Source organism: Phocoena sinus, chromosome 16 (assembly GCF_008692025.1).
Source record: "Phocoena sinus isolate mPhoSin1 chromosome 16, mPhoSin1.pri, whole genome shotgun sequence".
Taxonomy (NCBI): Eukaryota; Metazoa; Chordata; class Mammalia; order Artiodactyla; family Phocoenidae; genus Phocoena; species Phocoena sinus.
Window position 1 is genome coordinate 76,325,485 of NC_045778.1, and position 21,058 is coordinate 76,346,542.

The 21,058-nt window shown below is 40.9% G+C and overlaps 1 protein-coding gene across 4 annotated transcripts in view; it reads left to right on the forward strand.

The window, feature by feature from the left end:
- ACADSB (acyl-CoA dehydrogenase short/branched chain) overlaps window positions 1-21,058 on the forward strand; it is a 42,655-nt gene that overhangs the window by 18,596 nt on the left and 3,001 nt on the right. The window contains exons 2-11 of one of the 4 annotated variants that reach the window (XM_032609133.1): window positions 3,291-3,450; window positions 3,666-3,766; window positions 6,257-6,463; window positions 7,006-7,176; window positions 8,259-8,384; window positions 9,564-9,656; window positions 13,241-13,330; window positions 14,250-14,387; window positions 16,656-16,755; window positions 17,483-20,870. In XM_032609133.1, coding sequence (XP_032465024.1) covers window positions 3,291-3,450; window positions 3,666-3,766; window positions 6,257-6,463; window positions 7,006-7,176; window positions 8,259-8,384; window positions 9,564-9,656; window positions 13,241-13,330; window positions 14,250-14,387; window positions 16,656-16,755; window positions 17,483-17,553 — 1,257 coding nt within the window. In that variant the 3' untranslated portion in view covers window positions 17,554-20,870. Of the gene's footprint in view, window positions 1-3,290; window positions 3,451-3,665; window positions 3,767-6,256; window positions 6,464-7,005; window positions 7,177-8,258; window positions 8,385-9,563; window positions 9,657-13,240; window positions 13,331-14,249; window positions 14,388-16,655; window positions 16,756-17,482; window positions 20,871-21,058 lie in introns of those variants that run through there. The other 3 variants (XM_032609135.1, XM_032609134.1, XM_032609137.1) reach the window with 3 other exon arrangements.

Consider the following 21,058-nt stretch of genomic DNA (forward strand, 5'->3'; position numbering starts at 1 on the left):
GGAGTGGGCACCAAATCCGCAGAGGCTGAGGCTGAGGTCAACACTGAAGGGCAGGGGACAGTTGAAAATCATCGTGGAAACCTTGGGCTGAGCGGTTAAAGGCAAGGCAAGGAAACATCTCCTTTATTAAAAGCTGTCATGTTAAAAGGAAATTTTTTTTCTGCCAAAAAGGATAGGTGTTATCTTTCAATGCTTTGGTTAAAAATGGATTCCCTTCACTTAACGTATATAGCCACTGTATTTTATGATAAGTATCTTCAATAATCTCCCCCTACACTTGTATACCACTTTTTAAAGTACATTTGCTTCTCTTATCTTGTGTCTAAAGTAATTGCTCTGTGTTGAACAGTCATCTACTTCGTCAGTAGCGATATTGAGACTAAGGGGGTCACAGTTGTGTCAGCAGGGAAAAATGGGTGTAGTGAGACCCACTGGCTTGTTTCTCAGTGCTGGGCATTCTGCTAAAGATACACTTCGGTAGAAAGGTGATATATTGACAAAGAGACACAACGAATTCTGTAGTGAGTTCAGTGAAGTAAATCTCCCCTAGAAATAAGAAATGTGTGCAATGTATTGCAGCTTTTGAAATGTAATAGGCAAGTTTCATGAGCATTTTGTGGAGAAGATGGCCTGGCCCATTCTTTCATTCATTTGGATTCATGTTGAGGGCCCCATCCAGCCACTGAGCAAAATCGCACCCACACTTAGTTGCATCCGTTCTCCCATTCTTCTTCCCTCTTTGTGCCTGCTGCTGTTGCTGATCACTCTTTCTCCTCCTGCTACTTGGCACCACTCCCCTGCACGTCCCCTCGCCTAGGCCCCTTCACATTTGCATTTCTTACCTCGCTTCTCCTTACCCTGCTTTTTCATTCATGTCATCTGTTTCATCAGGAAGAGGACAATATCTCATGTCTCCCCCTTCCTTTTTTTTTTTTAATATTTATTTATTTATTTTGGTTGCACAGGGTCTTAGTTGCGGCAGGTGGGCTCCTTAGTTGTGGCAGGCATGTGGGATCTACTTCCCTGACCAGGGATCGAACCCAGGCCCCTGGCATTGGGAGCACGGAGTCTCATCCACTGCACCCCCACGGAAGCCCCCCCCCACTTCCTTTTAACTAGTCCAAAGTTTTCATGTCCCAGCTCTGTCTTTTAATGAGAAAAAAATGTTCCATGCAACTTTGCCCTGAATTATCTGTCTCCTTATTCTCAAAACAAAATTAGCTAGAAAAATTGAGACAGACACTTTTTTTTTTCTGACTGGCCAGTGTTCCTTTTTCCCAGGTGAATCCAAAGCAGAATATATCTAAGACACAGAACTGCAAAGATGGACCGATATGTAGGGGAGATTAACAATGGTTTCAAATATGGTGACTCTTGCTTCTTTTTTTCTGTTTTTATCAATAAGCTTTTCAGTGTACACTCAAAACTATTGAGAAAATATATTGCAGCATATTACTACATTTGCTTTTTAATCTGCAAAGCTTGGCTTTGTTTCTTGCCTGTTCCATGCACTGTGTCTTGTCCTAACTAGATCCTAAGCTTCTCAGAAGCTGGTGAACTTCATCCCTACATGTGCTCTTAGGCATTTGACAGATGCTCAGTGTATTCTGGGGTTTTTTTTGGTGAATGAAAGGAAAACACTAGTTTTTTAAACAGCTTTATTGATATATAATTTACAGAGCAATATAATTCACTATTTTTAAGAGTATAATACAATGGTTTTCAGTAAATATACAGAGGTGTGCAACCATCACCACAATCCAGTTTTGGAACATGTCCATCACCCCAAAAAGATCATTGTGCCCTTTTGCAGTCACTCTTCATTCTTACCCTGAGCTCCAGGCAACCACCACTCTACTTTGTGTTTCTGTGGATTTGCCTGTTCTGGAAATTTCTTATAAATAGACTCATATAATATATGATCTTTAGTGGCTGGTTTCTTTCACTTGGCATGTTTTTGTTTTATGTTCAGGGAAAGACTAATTCCTCATTTGTTTCCCCTGTACTAGAATTCTACAGAATAATATTGGGAAGGTATAACAAGCATTCGAAATTGGATGGTCTCTTTTTTTCAACAAAGTTGTAGCAAATCCTTTGCTGACTTGAAGGATTTGGGGCCCTGCAACAGGGGGACACACTAATGGCAGGAAGAGCTAGCCTTGCAGTTTAACTAAGTTACAACCATGACTCCTTCTGTTATGACCACCACGACTGTGTTCTTAGGGATCAGAGTAGGATTAGTCGTTACCGTTTGCTGAGCCCTTACTGTAGGGTGGGTACCACACTAAACCCTTGTTGAGGATTGCTTCATTAATTGCTTTATTAATACAAAACTTTCCAAGGAAGGAAACTAAGACTGAGAGATTTTAACTGAGAGGTTAAAAACCACTTGCCCAAGATCACATAGTTAGTAAATATCAGACCGAAACTAGTTCTTTCAGGCTCCAGAGCCCATTTTCTTCTTAACCCGTATGCTCTCTTACTAATGAGGAGCTGAGAAAACAAAACTGGCCATGGAAACCAAAAAAGCACAGCTGCTTGCAGCCAGGCACGGTGGGGTGGGGCGCTCTGCTCCCTCAGTTGCCCCTGTGCCCTCACTCATTCCTGCCCCACGAGAATTCTCTTCACAGTGGGCAGTCAGTACTCTTAGAAGTCCGGTTTCCTTATCCAAGAAGTTAGAGAAATGTGACATTTTAAGAATGAGTTCCACCTCGAAAGTTCTGTTTCCTTGAAGGTAGAAGTTAATTATCTGGGAAATGGGTTTACTCAGAACAGCTCATTGCCGGATAAAGGAGATATATGTTAACAAACCGATTTGCGATTTTGGTTACAAGATGGTGAATCTTAAAATAATGTGCCAGGTTAATCTCCCTTATTATGATGATTTTTTATAAACTTATTTTATTTATTTTTGGCCGCGTTGGGTCCTTGCTGCAGTGCACGGGCTTCTCATTGCAGTGGCTTCTCTTGTTGCAGAGCATGAGCTCTAGGGCGTGCGGGCTTCAGTAGTTGTGGCTCACGGGAAGAGCGCAGGCTCAGTAGTTGTGGCACATGGGCTCAGTTGCTCCACGGCCTGTGGGATCTTCCCAGACCAGGGCTCGAACCCGTGTCCCCTGCGTTGCAGGCGGATTCTTAACCACTGCGCCACCAGGGAAGTCCCAATCTCCCTTATTTTGCTGAAAGAAGTTATAAGAATGGGTTATAAAGTTATTCCCAAAGAAACTGATGTTCCAGTACTTTTCTTCCCTTTTGTGTGTGTGTTCCTTATTCAATGGGGACTGTTCCTACAGCTTAGAAGAAACTTCCCAATTTGCCTGTCTTCCTGGAAAAATCCTCCTCATGTCCTAAAATCTTCCCAGTCAGAAGCTGGACTCAAAACAACAAATAAGGCACTACCCTATGCCCCTCTGCAAACATTTACAGATGAGGAGATGATGATAAAGAGCACAGGTGAGTGAATTTCTCAATTTCACCACAGTATTCCTCTGGTCATTACTTGGGCCTGCAATGTGAGATCACATGACACGTGACATGATTGGGAGAGGTGTTCATCTAAGTTTGTGAATGGAATTTTTGACATTAATTTAAAAAATTTTTTTCGAAAAAAGTAATACATGTCATATTAATAAAATAAAGACTTAGCAGTATTTTCTTTTTCCCTACAGTTAAAAAATTTGCCCAGGAACAGATTGCTCCTTTGGTTTCAAAAATGGATGAAAATTCAAAAATGGAAAAATCAGTAATACGAGGATTATTTCAACAAGGGGTATATAATTAATGATTCTTCCAATTTCAAACTTTCATAAATACCTTCCAGTGTTAAAATGTATGCATACTTTTAAATTTAGGAATTGTAATGATAGCATAATTTCCTAATCAGAATTATCTGGGATCTCTTTTAGATTGAGATCCTAGTTAAAAAATTTTAATTGAATTAACATTTTAAATTAGAAATACTGTGCATTTTAAGTAAAAGGCTAGAAGCAAAAGCGATTTCTTTAGACCAGAGGTATTCAACCGGGAGCTGTTTTTGTCCCCCAAAGGACATTTGGCAATGTCTGGAGTCACTGGCTGTCGCAACTGGGTGTGCTGCTGGCATCTAGTGAGATAGAGGCTGGAGATGCTGCTAAATATCCCACAGTACACAGGACAGCCTGCCAAGACTGAATTATCCAGCTTAGTAATGCCAAGGTTAAGAAACCCTACTTTAAACTTCATACCAGCACATCTACCTGAATCCCTATGTATGTGGAAAACTTAAAAGCAAGAGGTGATATCTGAATTCCACATTAACCAAGGCAGCCGATTTCTAAGGGAGAGGTTATCAGCACGGGAGCCCCAAGGAGAACATTTCAGAGCCACTGCACTCTTCATCTCTCCCTTCTCTATAGGTGTGAAGATTTTGTATTTGGAATACCAAGGCTATCCCAGAACTAATAGCTCCTACCCAAAGCCATTGGCTTAACTCTTGTCCTGTTATCCTGTTTGAAAATTAGCCTTTTCCATGTAACTGTTTTCTTTTTTTAATAATTAATTAATCAGTTAATTTTTGGCTGCACTGGGTCTTCATTGCTGCGTGTGGGCTTTCTCTAGTTGCGGTGAGTGGGGGCTACTCTTCGTTGTGGTGCGCGGGCTTCTCATTGTGGTGCCTTCTCTTGCTGTGGAGCGCAGGCTTCAGTAGTTAATGGCTCACGGGCACTGGAGCGCAGCCTCCGTAGTTGTGGCGCACCGGCTTAGTTGCTCCGCGGCATGTTGGATCTTCCTGGACCAGGGTTCGAACCCGTGTCCCTTGCGTTGGCAGGCAGATTCTTAACCACTGCCCCACCAGGGAAGGCCCCCTGTTTTATTTCTTACTGTTTAAAAGATACCAGCTTTTTTTTTTTTTTTTTTAACTACCAGGTATTGTAGTGATTTTTCCACCTTTCTTTTAGCAATGAAACTTGGGAAAATGGAATCTGATGTGGAGCCACAGTGAGTCAAACGGCATCTGTGAGTCCACTTCTCAGCCAGATTTCATCTTCATTGTTTGCAGAACCTCTAGGCTTCTCTGAGAGGTCTTGAGCAACACTCTCCCGAGGGGCAGTTCTTGCAGGCAGGGTCACACGCAGCGACGAGTTGCCTGCCACCTCCACAGCTGCTCCTGTCTGCATGTCGTACCCCGTGGAGGGTCTGCGTTGCACATCCTGCACCAGCTATTCTCGGCCTCATGTGACTCCTAGCTTCTGTTGTCCCACTTCTATGAAGGTCACCTGCCATAATAACTGACAAATATTTCCAGTGTAGGGGGATTTGGTGACCTTTTTAGAGAAGCAGTGTCTCTGACAGCTGTTAAAGATATGATAGTCCGATATTCTCATGCTGGCCCCAGTCTTCAGGCACACCCCAATCCTTGAATTCTTCCTCATAGAACATCATTTCTGGTTCCCTCAGTCTTTCTATCATCCCCCATGTGGTTCTAACTTCATGTCAGCTAAGTTTCCCATCAGCTTAGAATACAACAGCCACACCCAGGCTGCAGCGCGTGTGACTCTAGAGTGCCTGGAGAGGATAGAGAGAAGCATTGCCCTTTTACCTGTTCACAGCTTTGGGTCTTGAATTACGTGTGCACACATTCTCCTTCTGAAATGAGGACACTTAAAAATGGAGTGTTACGGACGTTTCATGTTCCAGACTTAGGACTGGTTACTGAACAGTCAGGCAGTTACTGGAAAGCCTTGACCAGTATTTGGCCATGCTTACCGGGCACCTGGGCCTTGTCTAGTGTGGTTCTAGGAAACACCACCACATGTGGTCTGCTAACCATCTGGACTTGCTAAAATGGCCCAAAAGGAATGGTCATTCAATTATTATCTCGGCTGAAAGAGTCAAGGTGGGGGCCTGACTCCAAGAGATTATGCTAAATGCAACTAGGTATTCCACTGCTCTCTTCAGTTTCTTAACTGTATATTTTCTCACTATTCTATTCCAGTATGCTTCAAAGCATTTTACCTCTCTTATTTTTGTTTTTTAGATCCCAAAAGGAAACAAATGATAGTTCTAGCATGTAATTTTATCCTTTGCAAATATATTTAGTTTCTGTTATAGATTTTTTTGTTACTTAGAGTGAAAGAGCCATACCAAATTAAAGAAAGATATACATACAGAATTTTAAAATTAAGCTGATGTGGTTACAAATTATTTTTGAACTTGTTCTTGCAAGGAATTGTCCCATATAAAAATAGCTTTCTTAATCTATGTTTCCTTATTTTTCCTTTAGTTGATGGGTATTGAAATTGACACCAAATATGGAGGAACAGGAGCTTCATTTTTTTCCTCTATCCTAGTGATAGAGGAATTAGCCAAAGTTGATGCGTCTGTGGCTCTGGTATGTGACATCCAGAACACGATAATTAACAGGCTAATTGGAAAATACGGAACAGAAGAACAGAAGGCTATCTATTTGCCCAAGCTAGCTACAGAACAAGTGAGTTGAGATGAGTTATTGAAATGGATCTGATCTTTTCTAAACATAGGACATTTTCAGGAGAAAAGCAGCCGCAGTGTTGGCTTTTCTATTCAGGACCACAACACAGCACCATTAATAACTCAAGCAATGCTCAATAAATTAATGCTACTAGAAAAATACAATCTGACTCTCATTTGCCACTTGGAAATTATCATTGGACAATAAAATTATTTCTTTTTTGGTCCCAATTATATTGTCTAATACCTTTGTTGGTAGTTTCATTTACATTGAAATGCCTTTCTCCTGTAATTATGAAAACCAATTTAATTAAGCTTAACATTGAATATGTATGCTTAGGTCTTTAAATCTGCCTTAGACAAATAGTGGGGTATAGTTTGGAAAATAATACTGTCAGAATACCATTACTATTTTGATACATACAGGCTTTTAGAAGTAGCTAAAAGTTTGATTTTCAAATGTTTATTTTGCTATAAGTGGGTATTTGTTATGCAAAGTATAAATATAGGTATTAATTTGGAATTTTTTCTTTGCATGTGTAGATGGGAAGTTTCTGCCTTTCAGAGGCTGGAGCAGGTAGCGATTCATTTGCTTTGAAGACCAAAGCTGATAAAAAGGGAAATTATTATGTCATCAACGGGTCAAAGATGTGGATTAGCAATGCCAAGGATGCCGGGCTCTTCGTGGTGATGGCAAATGTAGACCTTACTCTTGTAAGTTTGAAAACAAAGCTGCTCCCCGTTTCCCTCCTAATCTTTTCATTTCTTTTTTCCTACTTCCATTTCGTTTTTAGGACATAGTCTTAAATTCTTCATTCTCCTCAGTACTGAAAAGGTTAAACAACTGACATCTTTTCATCCTCTGGTTTACTAATATCCTAAAATAAATATTACAATTAACATGAATAAACATTAGCTACATGGAGGACCATTTAATTAATCTCCTAAGCTGTTATATAGGAGGCTAATCTTAAATTTTGAAGAATTTCAGATTTTCTATTTAATAATGAAGAATTTACCTATTTAATAGTACATTTATTTTTAAAAATGTTTTATTCAGTTGGAAAACAGACATATAGCAAAATGATAAAGATATCTTGTGTTTTTTGTCTAGTGTAGCATTTAATTGAATTAAATTTTAAAACTAAAATATGTAATAAAATTAAATTTAAAATGTGGAATTCATCCTGTAATACTTTAGTGTCACTTAATAATTTTAATAGCCACAATGGTTTCTGAAAGAGTAAAATAAATAGTAAGGTTCTTGATTTTGAACCTAATGCCCTCCCATACTTCTTGTTTCATAATACACATGTTGCAATTCTGAGTCCATTAGTATTTACTGCTAAAGTCTGTTTTGCTTTGTTTTTTGGTTTTTTTGCTGCACTGGGTCTTTGTCGCTGCGCACGGGCTTTCTCTAGTTGCAGCAAGCGGGGGCTACTGTTTGTTGTGGTGCGCGGGCTTCTCATTGCGGTGGCTTCTCTTGTTGCGGAGCCTGGGCTCTAGGCACGTGGGCTTCAGTAGTTGCAGCACGCGGGCTCAGTAGTTGTGGCTCACGGGCTCTAGAGCGTGGGCTCGGTAGTTGTGGTGTATGGGCTTAGTTGCTCTGTGGCATGTGGGATCTTCCCAGACCAGGGCTCGAACCCATGTCCCCTGCATTGACAGGTGGATTCTTAAGCACTGGACTACCAGGGAAGTCCCTAAGTTTTGTATTTCGTTTTCTGTTTACTTTGAACTCTGGAAACAAGGGATCTCATCAGTCAAAGTGATTATAGCATTTTAAATCTTCATTTCAGGGGTATAAGGGAATTACCTGCTTCTTGGTAGATCGTGATACTGAGGGCCTTCATATAGGGAAACCAGAGAACAAAATGGGAATCAGAGCTTCTTCTACCTGCCCATTAACGTTTGAAAATGTCAAGGTGGGTATCCTAGATGTGGAATGGCTTTGCCTGGAAGTATAACTGTGCGAGAAAGGCGTCGCACTATTAGGCGTGCATAGGAGGGTACTTTGTAAAACTCTTGAACGATGATCTTAGGTTAGGTTATGACCTAAATGTACTTCCCACGAGAGTTTAGGCCAGAGGTGGAAACCTGTCTGCCCAGCAGCTGGCCTCAAGAGCCAGCCCGAGGATTAATCTCATTTATACTTCATAAACCTGGTACTTGCGCATCACACATAGCTTCCGAGGAGTGTGGTGTCGGCCCAGCAAGGCCACAAGATGGGGGTGTTGCTCAGTGAGAGTGGAAAACAGCCAGGCAGCGCCCACAGGTTAGAGTTGAGTCTTAAAAAAAATGAGGAAAAGATAACTAGAATGCTGTGCTTTAGAACTTTACATAGGTCGGACAGGATGTGACCTTTTGGCTCACTGGTGATTGTGTGTGAGCCTATGGGGTGTCCTTATGGATGTCGTGTGAGCCTCACTACTGCACCCCAACTGTCTTTCTTCTCCTAGTTTCCCTTTTCTTTCTCCATTCTGCCCGCTCTCTCTCCTAACTGCCCATATTAAGAAGCTAAGTGTATTTTCTAAAGTTACCTAGTCTAGATCTTTTTTCAAGTAAACGGTTGAATAGTTTTATGTATTTCTTCTCTCCTCCTTTCTGTTTGGTACACATGCCTGTGTACACACACACACACACACACACACACACACACACACACACACACACCCCTCAGCTGATTTTTGTTGTGATAGTAGTCTCAACAGAAGAAAGGTTTCTACCCTTATATGTTTTCTGCTATTCCTAATATTTTATCTTACATTGTAGCATACAGATAAGAGTTCGGGGAAAATTGTTACTCATTTATGTTATTGATTAATTGTATGAGATTTCATTTTTCTAGATTCACCGAACGTCTCTGCTGGGCTCTGGAGGATGCAATAGTGAACAGCATGGACTTGAGTCCTATCCTTCTGAGAGCATGTGGGAAACACTTTAGAGGGAGACAGAGACATAGCAGACAATTTCCTTGGAGTTTAATAAGTACCATGCTAGAGAATTATCACAGAAATTGGGAGTATATGTGCATTAAAAAATATATTACCAAAATGAATTATGTTAAATTAAATTGAGAAAAAACTGCACGTTTTTCTTTTCAGGTTCCAGAAGCCAATATCCTGGGACAAATTGGACGTGGCTATAAGTACGCCATCGGGGGTCTTAATGAAAGTAGAATAGGAATTGCTGCACAGGTGAGTCAAATTTTAGTCCTTTAACTTGACTCTTCCACACACAGTCAAAATGTAAAAAGAAAAAATGCGGTGAAACCAATGAGTATTTGGAAGCTTGTGAACACAAGATGGCACCCTTCCCTTCCATGAGGTAAAAGAATAGCTTCTGGCTGTGATTTCTTTAAGATTCCACTTTGGTCAATTATATCATGTCCTGAGAACCAAACAACGGCTTAGTGGTAACAGTTTTTCTGCTTTGAGAGCGTTAAAGTATTATCTAATACCTGGATCGATAACTTCTTAAGTACATTATAGATTAAATGTGGTATTTTTTTAAATCAACTTTTCAAAGTATGTGATTCATTCTGAAATTTTAAAAATTAAGAATAAGTAACATTCTATTGTGTAGTAAGAGTCTCTATAGATAATAAAAGATTTGTTGCTTAGTGTTTTGCACGTGAAAATCAGACAATTTTTTTGATATGGCACTTAAAATGGCAACAATTAAACAGATATGTATGATGAAAACTGTTCAGTTTCTTACCAAATATGCCCTTATAGCATATTAAATTTTTCTGTTAGGTGATAGCAGTTATTTTCAAAGTCTTTGGTTTTATTATGAATTATTTCATTTTTGTAATGTATTTATTTTTAATCAATGAGTATCCAAAATTCAAAAGCTTACAGCTTTTAGATTTTGAAGATGTTGCATATATTAGCTCTTTGGAGTATTTCAATTGTAATTGTACTCTAGTTTTGTTTTTTTTTTTGCTGCTGCTGTTAATTTGCTAACAAAGTATTCTCAGATCAGAACTTAACCCATGTTTCCCACAAAACTAGATAATCTTTTTAAAGTTTTTCTGTGATTCAACTTCATCAGATATGACATTAAAAACTACAACACTGGATTTCCTTATTCCCAGACCTGTAAATAATGTAGATGTCTGGCAGTAAATGCACAGCCTGGGCTTTAGTCTAATTACTCCAAGTTATCTTATAACCTAGTTAAAAGTTAAGGTCAGAAAAAAAGAGAGAAAAAGGTAAGGTCTGGTAGTTATTGTTTCTTGGTTAATACTGTGGATGCTTTTTGGAGAAAGAGGCATCCAACCTCAAGACTCTGTAGTTGTAAAGAGTTTAGTTTTTCAGTATTTATAGTGAAAACATTTTACACTGTTTTGGAAAAGCCTGTTTTGAGTGGCAACTGATAATTACGGTTTTTGTGTCGATATACCATATTGTTGGCATATTGTAAACTTTAGTTATAAGGGTTTAATGACATCATCTTCTCTCATAGCCAAAAGTGCAGTGAGTCGCTGTCTCACCTTAATTTACTTTTGGGGTTTTGTTTTGGTTTGGTTTGGGTTTTGTCCTTTAATTTTTAGCGTAATATTCCATTCTCCAGAAAGTTCAAAATAAAAGGCTAAAGGAAAATTTGAATGAACACTAATGAAATATTGATAAGTTTGTGGGCATTTCCCCCAAAAGCTTTAACTATTGATTTTTCTTTTCCTTTTTCTAAAACCTACATGGTTTGGCATAATTAGATAGTGATTTTTTTTATTAGTTATCTATTTTATACATATTAGTATATACATGTCAATCCCAATCTCCCAATTCATCCCACCACCACCCTCCCCTTTCCACCCTTATTGCCCTTACGTTTGTTCTCTACATACATCTGTGTCTCTGTTTCTGCCTTGCAAACCAGTTCATCGGTACCATTTTTCTAGATTCCACATATATGTGTTAATGTACAATATTTGTCTTTCTCTTTCTGACTTACTTCACTCTGTATGACAGTCTCTAGGTCCATCCACCTCTCTACAAATGACCCAATTTCATTCCTTTTTATGGCTGAATAATATTCCATTGTATCTATGTACCACAACTTCTTTATCCATTCGTCTGTCGATGGGCATTTAGGTTGCTTCCATGACCTGGCTATTGTAAGTAGTGCTGCAATGAACATTGGTGTGCATGTGTCTTTTTGAATTATGGTTTTCCCTGGGTATATGCCCAGGAGTGGGATTGCTGGGTCATATGGTAATTCTATTTTTAGTTTTCTAAGGAACATCCCTACTGTTCTCCATAGTGGCTGTATCAATTTACATTCCCACCAACAGTGCAGGAGGGTTCCCTTTTCTCCACACCCTCTCCAGCATTTGTTGTTTGTAGATTTTCTGATGATGCCCATTCCAACCAGTGTGAGGTGATCCCTCATTGTAGTTTTGATTTGCATTAGTGATGTTGAGCAGCTTTTCATGTGCCTCTTGGCCATCTGTAATTAGATAGTGATTTAATGGCTACCTAATGTTAGAATTTAGAAACAATTTCTAAGGTTGAATCATTCAGTTGTTATGGAGATTAGTTTGCAATGAGACAGTCCAGCTAAAACTGTCACCACATCCTGATTAGTTCTTGAAATGTATAAACTGATGTTTTTACCAGCTCCTCTGTGCAGTTATCCTCAACTCTAGCTGTGCATTAAAACATTCAAGAGTTTTTAGAATGCTGGTGTTTAGGCCACACTCACCACCCCCATTATTGAGCTCCCCGAGATGATTCTCGTGTGCTGCCAGGGTTGAGAAACCCCTGCTCTTTTATGTTCTGATGCCCTACCCACCAAAGCTCTTGTTAATCCTGATCACATTCAAAAGACCAGAAGTGACCTTGCACATTTGACTTCTAGAAGGACTAGAGGCAGCTACTCTACAGTCTTTGAGGCCAGTCTTTGAGCAAAATTTCTGAGGCTCACTTTGTGCCTGGAGACTCAAACCTAAGGGAGAAGAATCCCAAAAAGTAACCTGGGTGCATGAGCACAGCCACACCAGGAGATTTAGCTCCTGGAATCAAATGTGCTCTTCTTCACAGGAAATTACTCACATTTTCTCCCAGGGCTCCCCCGGTGGCGCAGTGGTTGGGAGTCCGCCTGCCGATGCGGGGGACGCGGGTTCGCGCCCCGGTCCGGGAGGATCCCACAGGCCGCGGAGCGGCTGGGCCCGTGAGCCGTGGCCGCTGAGCCTGCGCGTCCGGAGCCTGTGCTCCGCGACGGGAGAGGCCGCGGCAGTGAGAGGCCCGCGTACCGCAAAAAAAACCCAAAATAAAATTAAAAAAAAAAAGCAACTGCTGTAATGCCAGATGGTCAGTTCAAAGATATCAGCCTAGGGCTTCCCTGGTGGCACAGTGGTTGAGGGTCCGCCTGCCGCTGCAGGGTACACGGGCTCGTGCCCCGGTCCGGGAGGATCCCACAGGCCGCGGAGCGGCTGGGCCCGTGAGCCGTGGCCGCTGAGCCTGCGCGTCCGGAGCCTGTGCTCCGCGACGGGAGAGGCCGCGGCAGTGAGAGGCCCGCGTACCGCAAAAAAAAAAAAAAAAAAAAAAAATTTCTCCCAATTACTAGAACTTAAGTTCTATAAATGCAGTGGATGAAGGTCATTAACATTAGACCTCACCACCTCGGTATCTCTAGTCCTTTCCCTACCCCAACTTTTCAATTTGCCTGTAAAAAGCATTCATAACTTGAATAACTTCATAACTTCATAACTTGAATAATTAAGAGCATAAACTTATAAAAAATAAGAAATTCTGATTTTTTCTTTTTTTAACAGATGCTGGGACTGGCTCAAGGATGTTTTGACCACACTATTCCATATATTAAAGAAAGGGAACAATTTGGCAAAAGAATATTTGATTTTCAGGTATATAATTATTACCATCTTTCTACAGTGCTGTGCTCTCCCTCTTCCCATTAATGAAGAACTTCGTTACAAAGCTATAAGGGAATCCCCTCGGGGATTTTAATGGGAGAGGCACAGAGAGGAAGGAATAGATCTTGGTGCATACACTTGTGCCTACCTTGACCTTCTCCAAGGGCAGAGCAGTAATCCTTGAGGCCTGGCTATGGCATGATTCAGGATACCTTGGTGAGCACTTGGGAGCTGCCTCCTCACTGCTTCAGAGTTCCAGGGCATGGCGTCTGTAGTCAGACTTCCTGGGTTCAAATCCTGCTTCTTTGTCTTATTATTACTAGCTTTAGTTACCTCACCTCTCCAAACCTCAACTGCCTCATCTGTAAAATAAAGATAGCACTCTGTACCGTCTAGGGTGATTCAGAATCAGGTAAATGTTTCAAGTGTCTGACACATTATTAAAAATAAGTCAAATTTTTAAACCTAATTTTGTGATCATTTATTTTTTAGATCTTGGCAGTTAACAATTACCTGACCTTTGAAATTTTTTAAAGAAGCAATACACGTAGTGGTTTATTTTATTATTTATTTATTTATTCATTCATTCACTCGTTTATTGTGGCTGCGCGGGGTCTTTGTTGCGGCGCGCCAGCTCAGAAGTTGCGGCATGTGGGATCTTAGTTCCCCGACCAGGGATCGAACCCGGGCCCCCTGCGTTGGGAGCACAGAGTCTTAACCTCTGGACCGCCAGGGAGGTCCCTGTAGTGGTTTATTTTAGATTGCAGATTTTAAACTATTCTTGCGAAATGAGTGTGAATTTTTGGACGGGTATATTTTGAATCTGTCAGTGTTCCACATCCAGGCAGGACTTTGACAGTGAGCTGTTTTCGGAAATCACAGTTCTCTACCTTGGGCCTGAATGTTACAGGGGCTCCAGCACCAAGTGGCTCACGTGGCCACCCAGCTAGAAGCTGCAAGATTACTCACATACAACGCTGCAAGGCTTTTAGAAGCTGGAAGGCCATTCATTAAAGAATCATCTATGGCCAAGTACTATGCATCAGAGGTAAAAAAAAAAAAGTCAGTCTTTTTATTTTTTAATGATATTTATTTATTAACCTCTTCATCTAGAAATGTTGGTTACGCATTTGTTTTTCAAGTAAAATAACATGAACTTTCTAGTTTCTACACCAGAAATGCAAAAAAGTAAAGCTGCCATAGGGAGGTGCTTTGATTCTGTGAGGTCTCCATGTTTTCATAGGCTCTTAGGTGGAAACCGAGGCACCCAGTTCAGGTAGAAGGCCCACCGTAAATCCCTGGATGAGCCTCAGCTGAACGATGGTTGGGACGAAGTGAATGCCCTGGAGATAATGTGAAATAAGAATGCCCAAGAAGGGACTGTCCGTGTGTTGATGCTTCCCGCTCATGCATATGCATTCTACATGTAACACACTGGACTTTGGTGGAAACTTAGCCTCATCACTGGGCTGCTCTCTCCCAGCTTCGGCAGTATGTCTTAGTCATTCCCTGGCTTCAAATATTTATTTAGCATCTTCAGCCCCCAGATTTAATCTTCTGCCTCAGCCTCCCTTCTGAGTTCCAGACTAATAGATCCCGCTTCTGCTTTACCTACCCACCTCCCCCCGACCCCAGCCGCAAACCTGAGTCTGCTTGACACCCTCCTTTCCCTCATCCCCCAGTTGAATCCATCCTCAGTTTTGAGGATTCAACCCCCTAAATATTTCTTTTTTTTTTTTTGCGGTACACGGGCCTCTCACTGTTGTGTCCTCTCCCGTTGCGGAGCACAGGCTCTGGATGCGCAGGCTCAGCGGCCATGGCTCACGGGCCCAGCTGCTCCGTGGCATGTGGGATATTCCCTGACCGGGGCACAAACCCATGTCCCCTGCATCGGCAGGCGGACTCTCAACCACTGCGCCACCAGGGAAGCCCCCTAAATATTTCTTGAATTTGTTTTTTTCTCCCTTCGTACTGCCACTTGTCTAGTCCAAGCTGTGCCGTTTCTTTATCAAACCACTGGAGTCACCTTCTAACCTCTTGTTTTCCCCTGTTGCTTTCTCCCATCCAGTGTCCCTTTTCAAGGTGTCCATGAGGCCGTGCCACACTCCAGCTTTAAACCCTTCAGTGGCTCCTCACAACAAATGGGACCTTTTTATTTGTTTCCTATTGCTACTTTTAACAAATTACCAAAAATTTAGTGGCCTAAGACAGTACAATTCTATTATGTCACAGCTCTGGAGGTGAGACGTCTGAAATGAGTCTCACTGGGATAAAATTAACGTGTCAGCAGAGCTGCCTTTCTGGAGGCTCTAGGGGAGAATCCATTTTCTTTTCTTTTCCAGCTTCTAGAGCCAACTCTGTTTCTTGGACTCATAGCCCCTCCCTCCGTCTTCAGAGCCAACAGTGTAGGGTGTTCAGATCTGACTGCTTTCTGTTTCCGTGGTTACATCGTCTTCTCTGCCTCCCTCTTTCCTTTATAAGGACCCTTGGGATTACATGAGACTGGCCCAGATAGTCTGGGATCATCACCCCATCTCAAGGTTCTTAACTTAATCACACCTGCAAGTCTCTATGCCATGTAGGCGGTGAACATTTACACTTTCTGGGGATTCTCCTGTGGACATCTTTGGGGGCCAGTACGTTATTCAAACTGCTCACCATCATGTGCGGCCCGCCTGCCCCCCATTCCCTTTTTACAGGTCACCCCGATCCCAGCCCATTGGTTCTCAGGCTCTTGAGGCTGATGAACCCATTTTCCCCTTGGAGGCTTTCCACGTGTCATTCCTCAGCTTGAAATGTCCCCTGACTCATCCTTTAGTTCTCAGCGAGGCTGTAATTTCCTCACCTATCCTCCATCTAAGTCATGGCAGCTTCCCTAGCAGGCTCTTCTCTTGCCCCATACAGTTTTTCAGTTTCGGTGACTGCTATTCAATCTCTGTCTCTCTGAATGACCAGCAGGACCAAAAGGGCAGTGAGTGACTGGCCACCCCTCACCATTGTGGCTGGCAGAGTGGGTGACATAAGAAGGCCCTTGATTAACGTTTGCTGAGTAAATGATACCTGTCGACAAGTATGAGTCTAAACAAATACCCTAATTTTCTTAAGAAAATAAGAATCTTGTGAACTAATAGGATATTTTACATAAATGGTATGTACAGAGAATGGGACTAAGGAGAAATGCTAATTTATAAAATGACTTTAATCCTTCCAACTGCCAATGACAGTGAATCCACGTTACTAAGAATATTCTACAAGAGCGTTTGTAATGCATAAGTTATGTGGCTTCAGCATGTGATTTGCTGCTGCTTTTTGGTAGATTGCGGGCCTAATAACTGGCAAATGTATCGAGTGGATGGGAGGAGTAGGCTACACCAAAAACTACCCCGTGGAAAAATACTTCCGAGATGCGAAGATTGGTAAACAGAGTTTTTACATTTATTTTGTTTTGACTCTGTAGGTGTTTTAGGCTGTTGTATCTGTTTGATTTTTTTAACTACTGGTACGTAGGCAAAGGCAATTTTCATCTCTTCAGTTATTATGTTTATTGGCTCTCCTTTTCTTGTGGCTGGGTTGTTTTCCCCTACTTCTTCCTTCAAAAAAAATAGATTTTTATATATATATTTTTAAAACATCAAATTTCCTTTTTAAATGCCCCAAGGCCTCTGAAGGCCTTTCAGTGAAACCACAACAAGATCTGCTGTCTTCGTTTTTCTTTTACTAACAACGTTAATATTTTCTATTAGTTTAATGCTGTTGGTTGAAGCTCAGCTCTAGTTTTAGACACTAAGTGCCTACCCAAGCCTGAGCGTTCCGCTGCTCCACTGCCAGGTGGGAAAATAGAAACCACAGTTATGAAAGCTGCCTGTTCCTGAGGAACCATCCAGGCTCGTGTGTTGATAGTTTAGGAACAAAAAACTTCCAGCTGTTTAATACTGATTCTGGAAATCTGTAAACCAAATAGAAAATTGTTATCTCTGAGGCAGAATTACCTTGTCAAATAGTACCATATTCAGGGGACATTGGACAGTATTCCTGGTAAAGTTTTACAGTAAATGCAGAGGTAATGTTTGCAGAGCTGTTTCTTGTATAGACTCTTAACCACATCTCCACTCCTAATTGTTCCTTTTCTCCCCTTTGTTGAAGGTACAATATATGAAGGAACTTCAAATATGCAGCTGAACACCATTGCAAAGCGCATAGATTCAGAATACTGACAGCCACGGGAGTAGGACCCCTCCCTGGTGTCACCGGTGTAAAATTTTAAACTGTTGTGCCTTGCTGGGGGCTGCATTGAATGATTTTATTTAGGCCCTTCACCTTGGATCTGGAGGTAGACCTTTCCTGTCTCCTCTTTCCAATCTGCTTAACTTAGGTGCAGAAAATCATTTTTAAATTTTGGGAAGAAATGCATCCATATTTTCTCCAAAACTATTTTTAAAACTCTATGTGCATTACCATTTTAGCTTCAGGGTATACAGAATTTCACTCTATTGGAATTTGGAAAAAATAAAGACAATATAAGTATTCCTTGCAGACATGGGTATTTTGTATCCCTGTCATTGTGCATCAGTCAGAGAGACGTTTGTGATAGTTGGCAATTCTATAGAAGAAATAGATTCGATTCTAAGTTGCTAAACTAGGTAGCAACTGATAAAAATTTATTTAGAAAAATCTAAAAGTTTTAGTTCTGAATATCTGAAAATGAGTGGAAAATGGAGGGTCTAACTCTGTAGTTTTTTTTTTTTTTTTTTCTTCCTGCGGTACACGGGCCTCTCACTACTGTGGCCTCTCCTGTTGCGGAGCACAGGCTCCGGACGCGCAGGCTCAGCGGCCGTGGCTCACGGGCCCAGCCGCTCCGCGGCATGTGGGATCTTCGCGGACCGGGGCACGAACCCGTGTCCCCTGCATCGGCAGGCAGACTCTCAACCACTGCGCCACCAGGGAAGCCCAACTCTGTAGTTTATATAATCAAAGAAAGCATTTCAACAAAGGAAAGCAATATAATTTGCTACTATAATTGACCAGTATGAAAGGTGCATTTCATTATGGTTTCAGTAGATCTTTTTTTTTTTTTTTTTTTTTGCGGTACGTGGGCCTCTCACTGTTGTGTGGCCTCTCCTGTTGCGGAGCACAGGCTCCGGACGCACAGGCTCAGCGGCCATGGCTCACGGGCCCAGCCGCTCCGCGGCATGTGGGATCTTCCCGGACCGGGGCACAAACCCGCGTCCCCCGCATCGGCAGGCGGACTCTCAACCATTGCGCCACCAGGGAAGCCCCAGTAGATCATTTTAAAAACGAGTCTCTACATTAGTTTTCAAGTATGAAATTTAAATAATTTTGTTTAATAATTAGAATATACTCAATATTGTAATCTTTATTTTTTTCTGTCTTTAAATTGAATACTGTTTTCTCAAACTTAGTTATTGAGCTTTATCATGAATAGTAATTCAGAAATTATATTTTGGTTCAGTGATTCTCAAGAGGAGATGTCTTGTCCCCGTAAAGAAGTGTATTAAAATCTTGTAGGGAATGAGGGATAGAAGGGAGCTGTAGAGTTCAAAAAGCATATTTGGTAATATAAAAAATGACATTTCTGGGAAGGCAAAAATAAATCTGTTGTTTTACAGTCAAATTATGGAAAGGCAACGCTCAACATAATATACGGCTGGCGATGCCATTTCTTCAGTATCAGGGATTCTCAATCAGAGAGACCTTGTAGGGTACAGGTCCTCAGTCCCCTCAGGAGGGAGGAGGACAGTGAAAGGTGAGTGTTTTGTATTTTCTGGAAGGGAGCATGGGTTAGAGATGTTGGAAAATGTTTCAAGGCTCATACAGTTGCTTAAAGTAATCACTGCTGTCAAAAGGGAAGCACTTTAGTACTTTAATGAAAGGATAATGCTTATTAAGAAAACTTGACATTTTCAAAGTAATTTTGCTTTGCGTGTTCATGTTCACTGAATTGGGTTAATTTCTATAATGGATACCATAGTTAAATATTCAGAATTGTGTAAATACAATTGAGATAGGAATTACATTAAAATATTAGGAAGAAATACGGACAAATTTAGACCTTAGGTCAAAAGAGATAAAGTCTACTTGATTTTCAGATAGGGCTGATGGAAGGCAGTCATTCAGTGTTTTAGAACAAAAAGACAGTAATCTGATAAGGAAAGTAGGGGATGGAGGAAATGCCCTAAAAGGGGGCTTGGACATCTTTAATTTCTGTGATTATGTGAGAGAGGTGGACTTTTCAGGTAACGGAATAGAAGCCAACGGTTAGTAAAAAGAGGCCCAGCTTCCTCCTGTAGAGTTACAAACACGTGAAACTACAATAAGCCTCTTTCAGATTAGTAGCATGAGAGAGGCTCCCATGTACATCTAGACCTTGAATTTATAGTTCATATTGATACAGTTCTAATTGTGTGTATATTTTTTGTTCAGGTTCACAAATAACAGTTGAAAATTAGTTATGTACTGTAATTAATATCTGTACCTGCCTTCTTCTATTACTGAATTGTGTTATTGTACCGTTTACCAAAGAGGATGTTGTGGGTTGTCCCCATAGTTCTTCCATTATAGCTTCTCTTAATAACCATGACTTTGGGGGTCTTGAGTTTGTGTCTAGTGGAGGATGAGCTTGTTTACCTCCTGAAGCCTGTCATTACTGTTTGTTAATTTGAGGATAGGGCTGTCATGGGGCTCAGAAGGAAGAGACTTGAACACAAGCAACACGTTGTATGTGTGTGGCAGAGCTGGACTCAACCCAACTGCCAAGGTAGTATTGTTAGACATTTCACTTTACAACACAAAAATGAATTGGTGTCAAAGATTTTAGAATTATGGAAAGCTAAATCTAGAAAGAGTTTAGAGAACCATCCAGCCAACTCTCTCATTTAAGAGTGAAGGATTCATATAGCCCAGAATACTTGCCCAAGGTCGTCCATCCATCCAGGGCCAAAGATAAGACAAGGATCCAGATGTACTAGGTCCCAATTCAGTGCTCTTCCTACTGTTTACTGCTGTCTCTGTTCAACAGATTTTGGATTTCATCCTTGTTATGTTTCAATACTCTATTGATTTACTTTAGGTTTAACTGATAAAGAATTAACATTTCAGAAGTGTTAAGATTGATCAGTGTCGTTACTTACATATATTAATCACCTGCCAAACACACTGGCTCTCCTGGGATGTAGCTGGTATGTCAAATGTAAAGATTATTGTGTGTGATCACTTGGTTTTATGATTATGATGTGTTTTAGTAAATGCACTAGTTATATCCCTGCTGATGTATTTTTGCTGATCTTTCATAAAGTGAAACTTTTGTTGTAATGGTACGTATCAGACTGTAATCAGTGTTACAAAATCAGTATTCTATGGAGAATGAAAAAATAAAGCACTGACTGGAGACTTTTGCTACTCTAATAAAGCACAATTGTTTGTTATACATACAGAAGAAGTAAGAAAATAATGTAACCTTCCTGCAAGATAGACACAACACCTCTGTTTACCAAGCTGATAGCTTGACTCTCAGGTAAACCAATTTTGTTTGTTTTCAGGGAAGAGGTCTTATAATTTAACTTTAAATTCTTGATGCTAAATAAAATTTTACCAGAGGGACTCCCTTTTTATAAAAAACAAAATAAGCAGCTCTTCAATAGAGAGGTCACCTCTTCTGAGCACATCTTCACAGTATAGCTCTTATCTAGATGATATTTATGC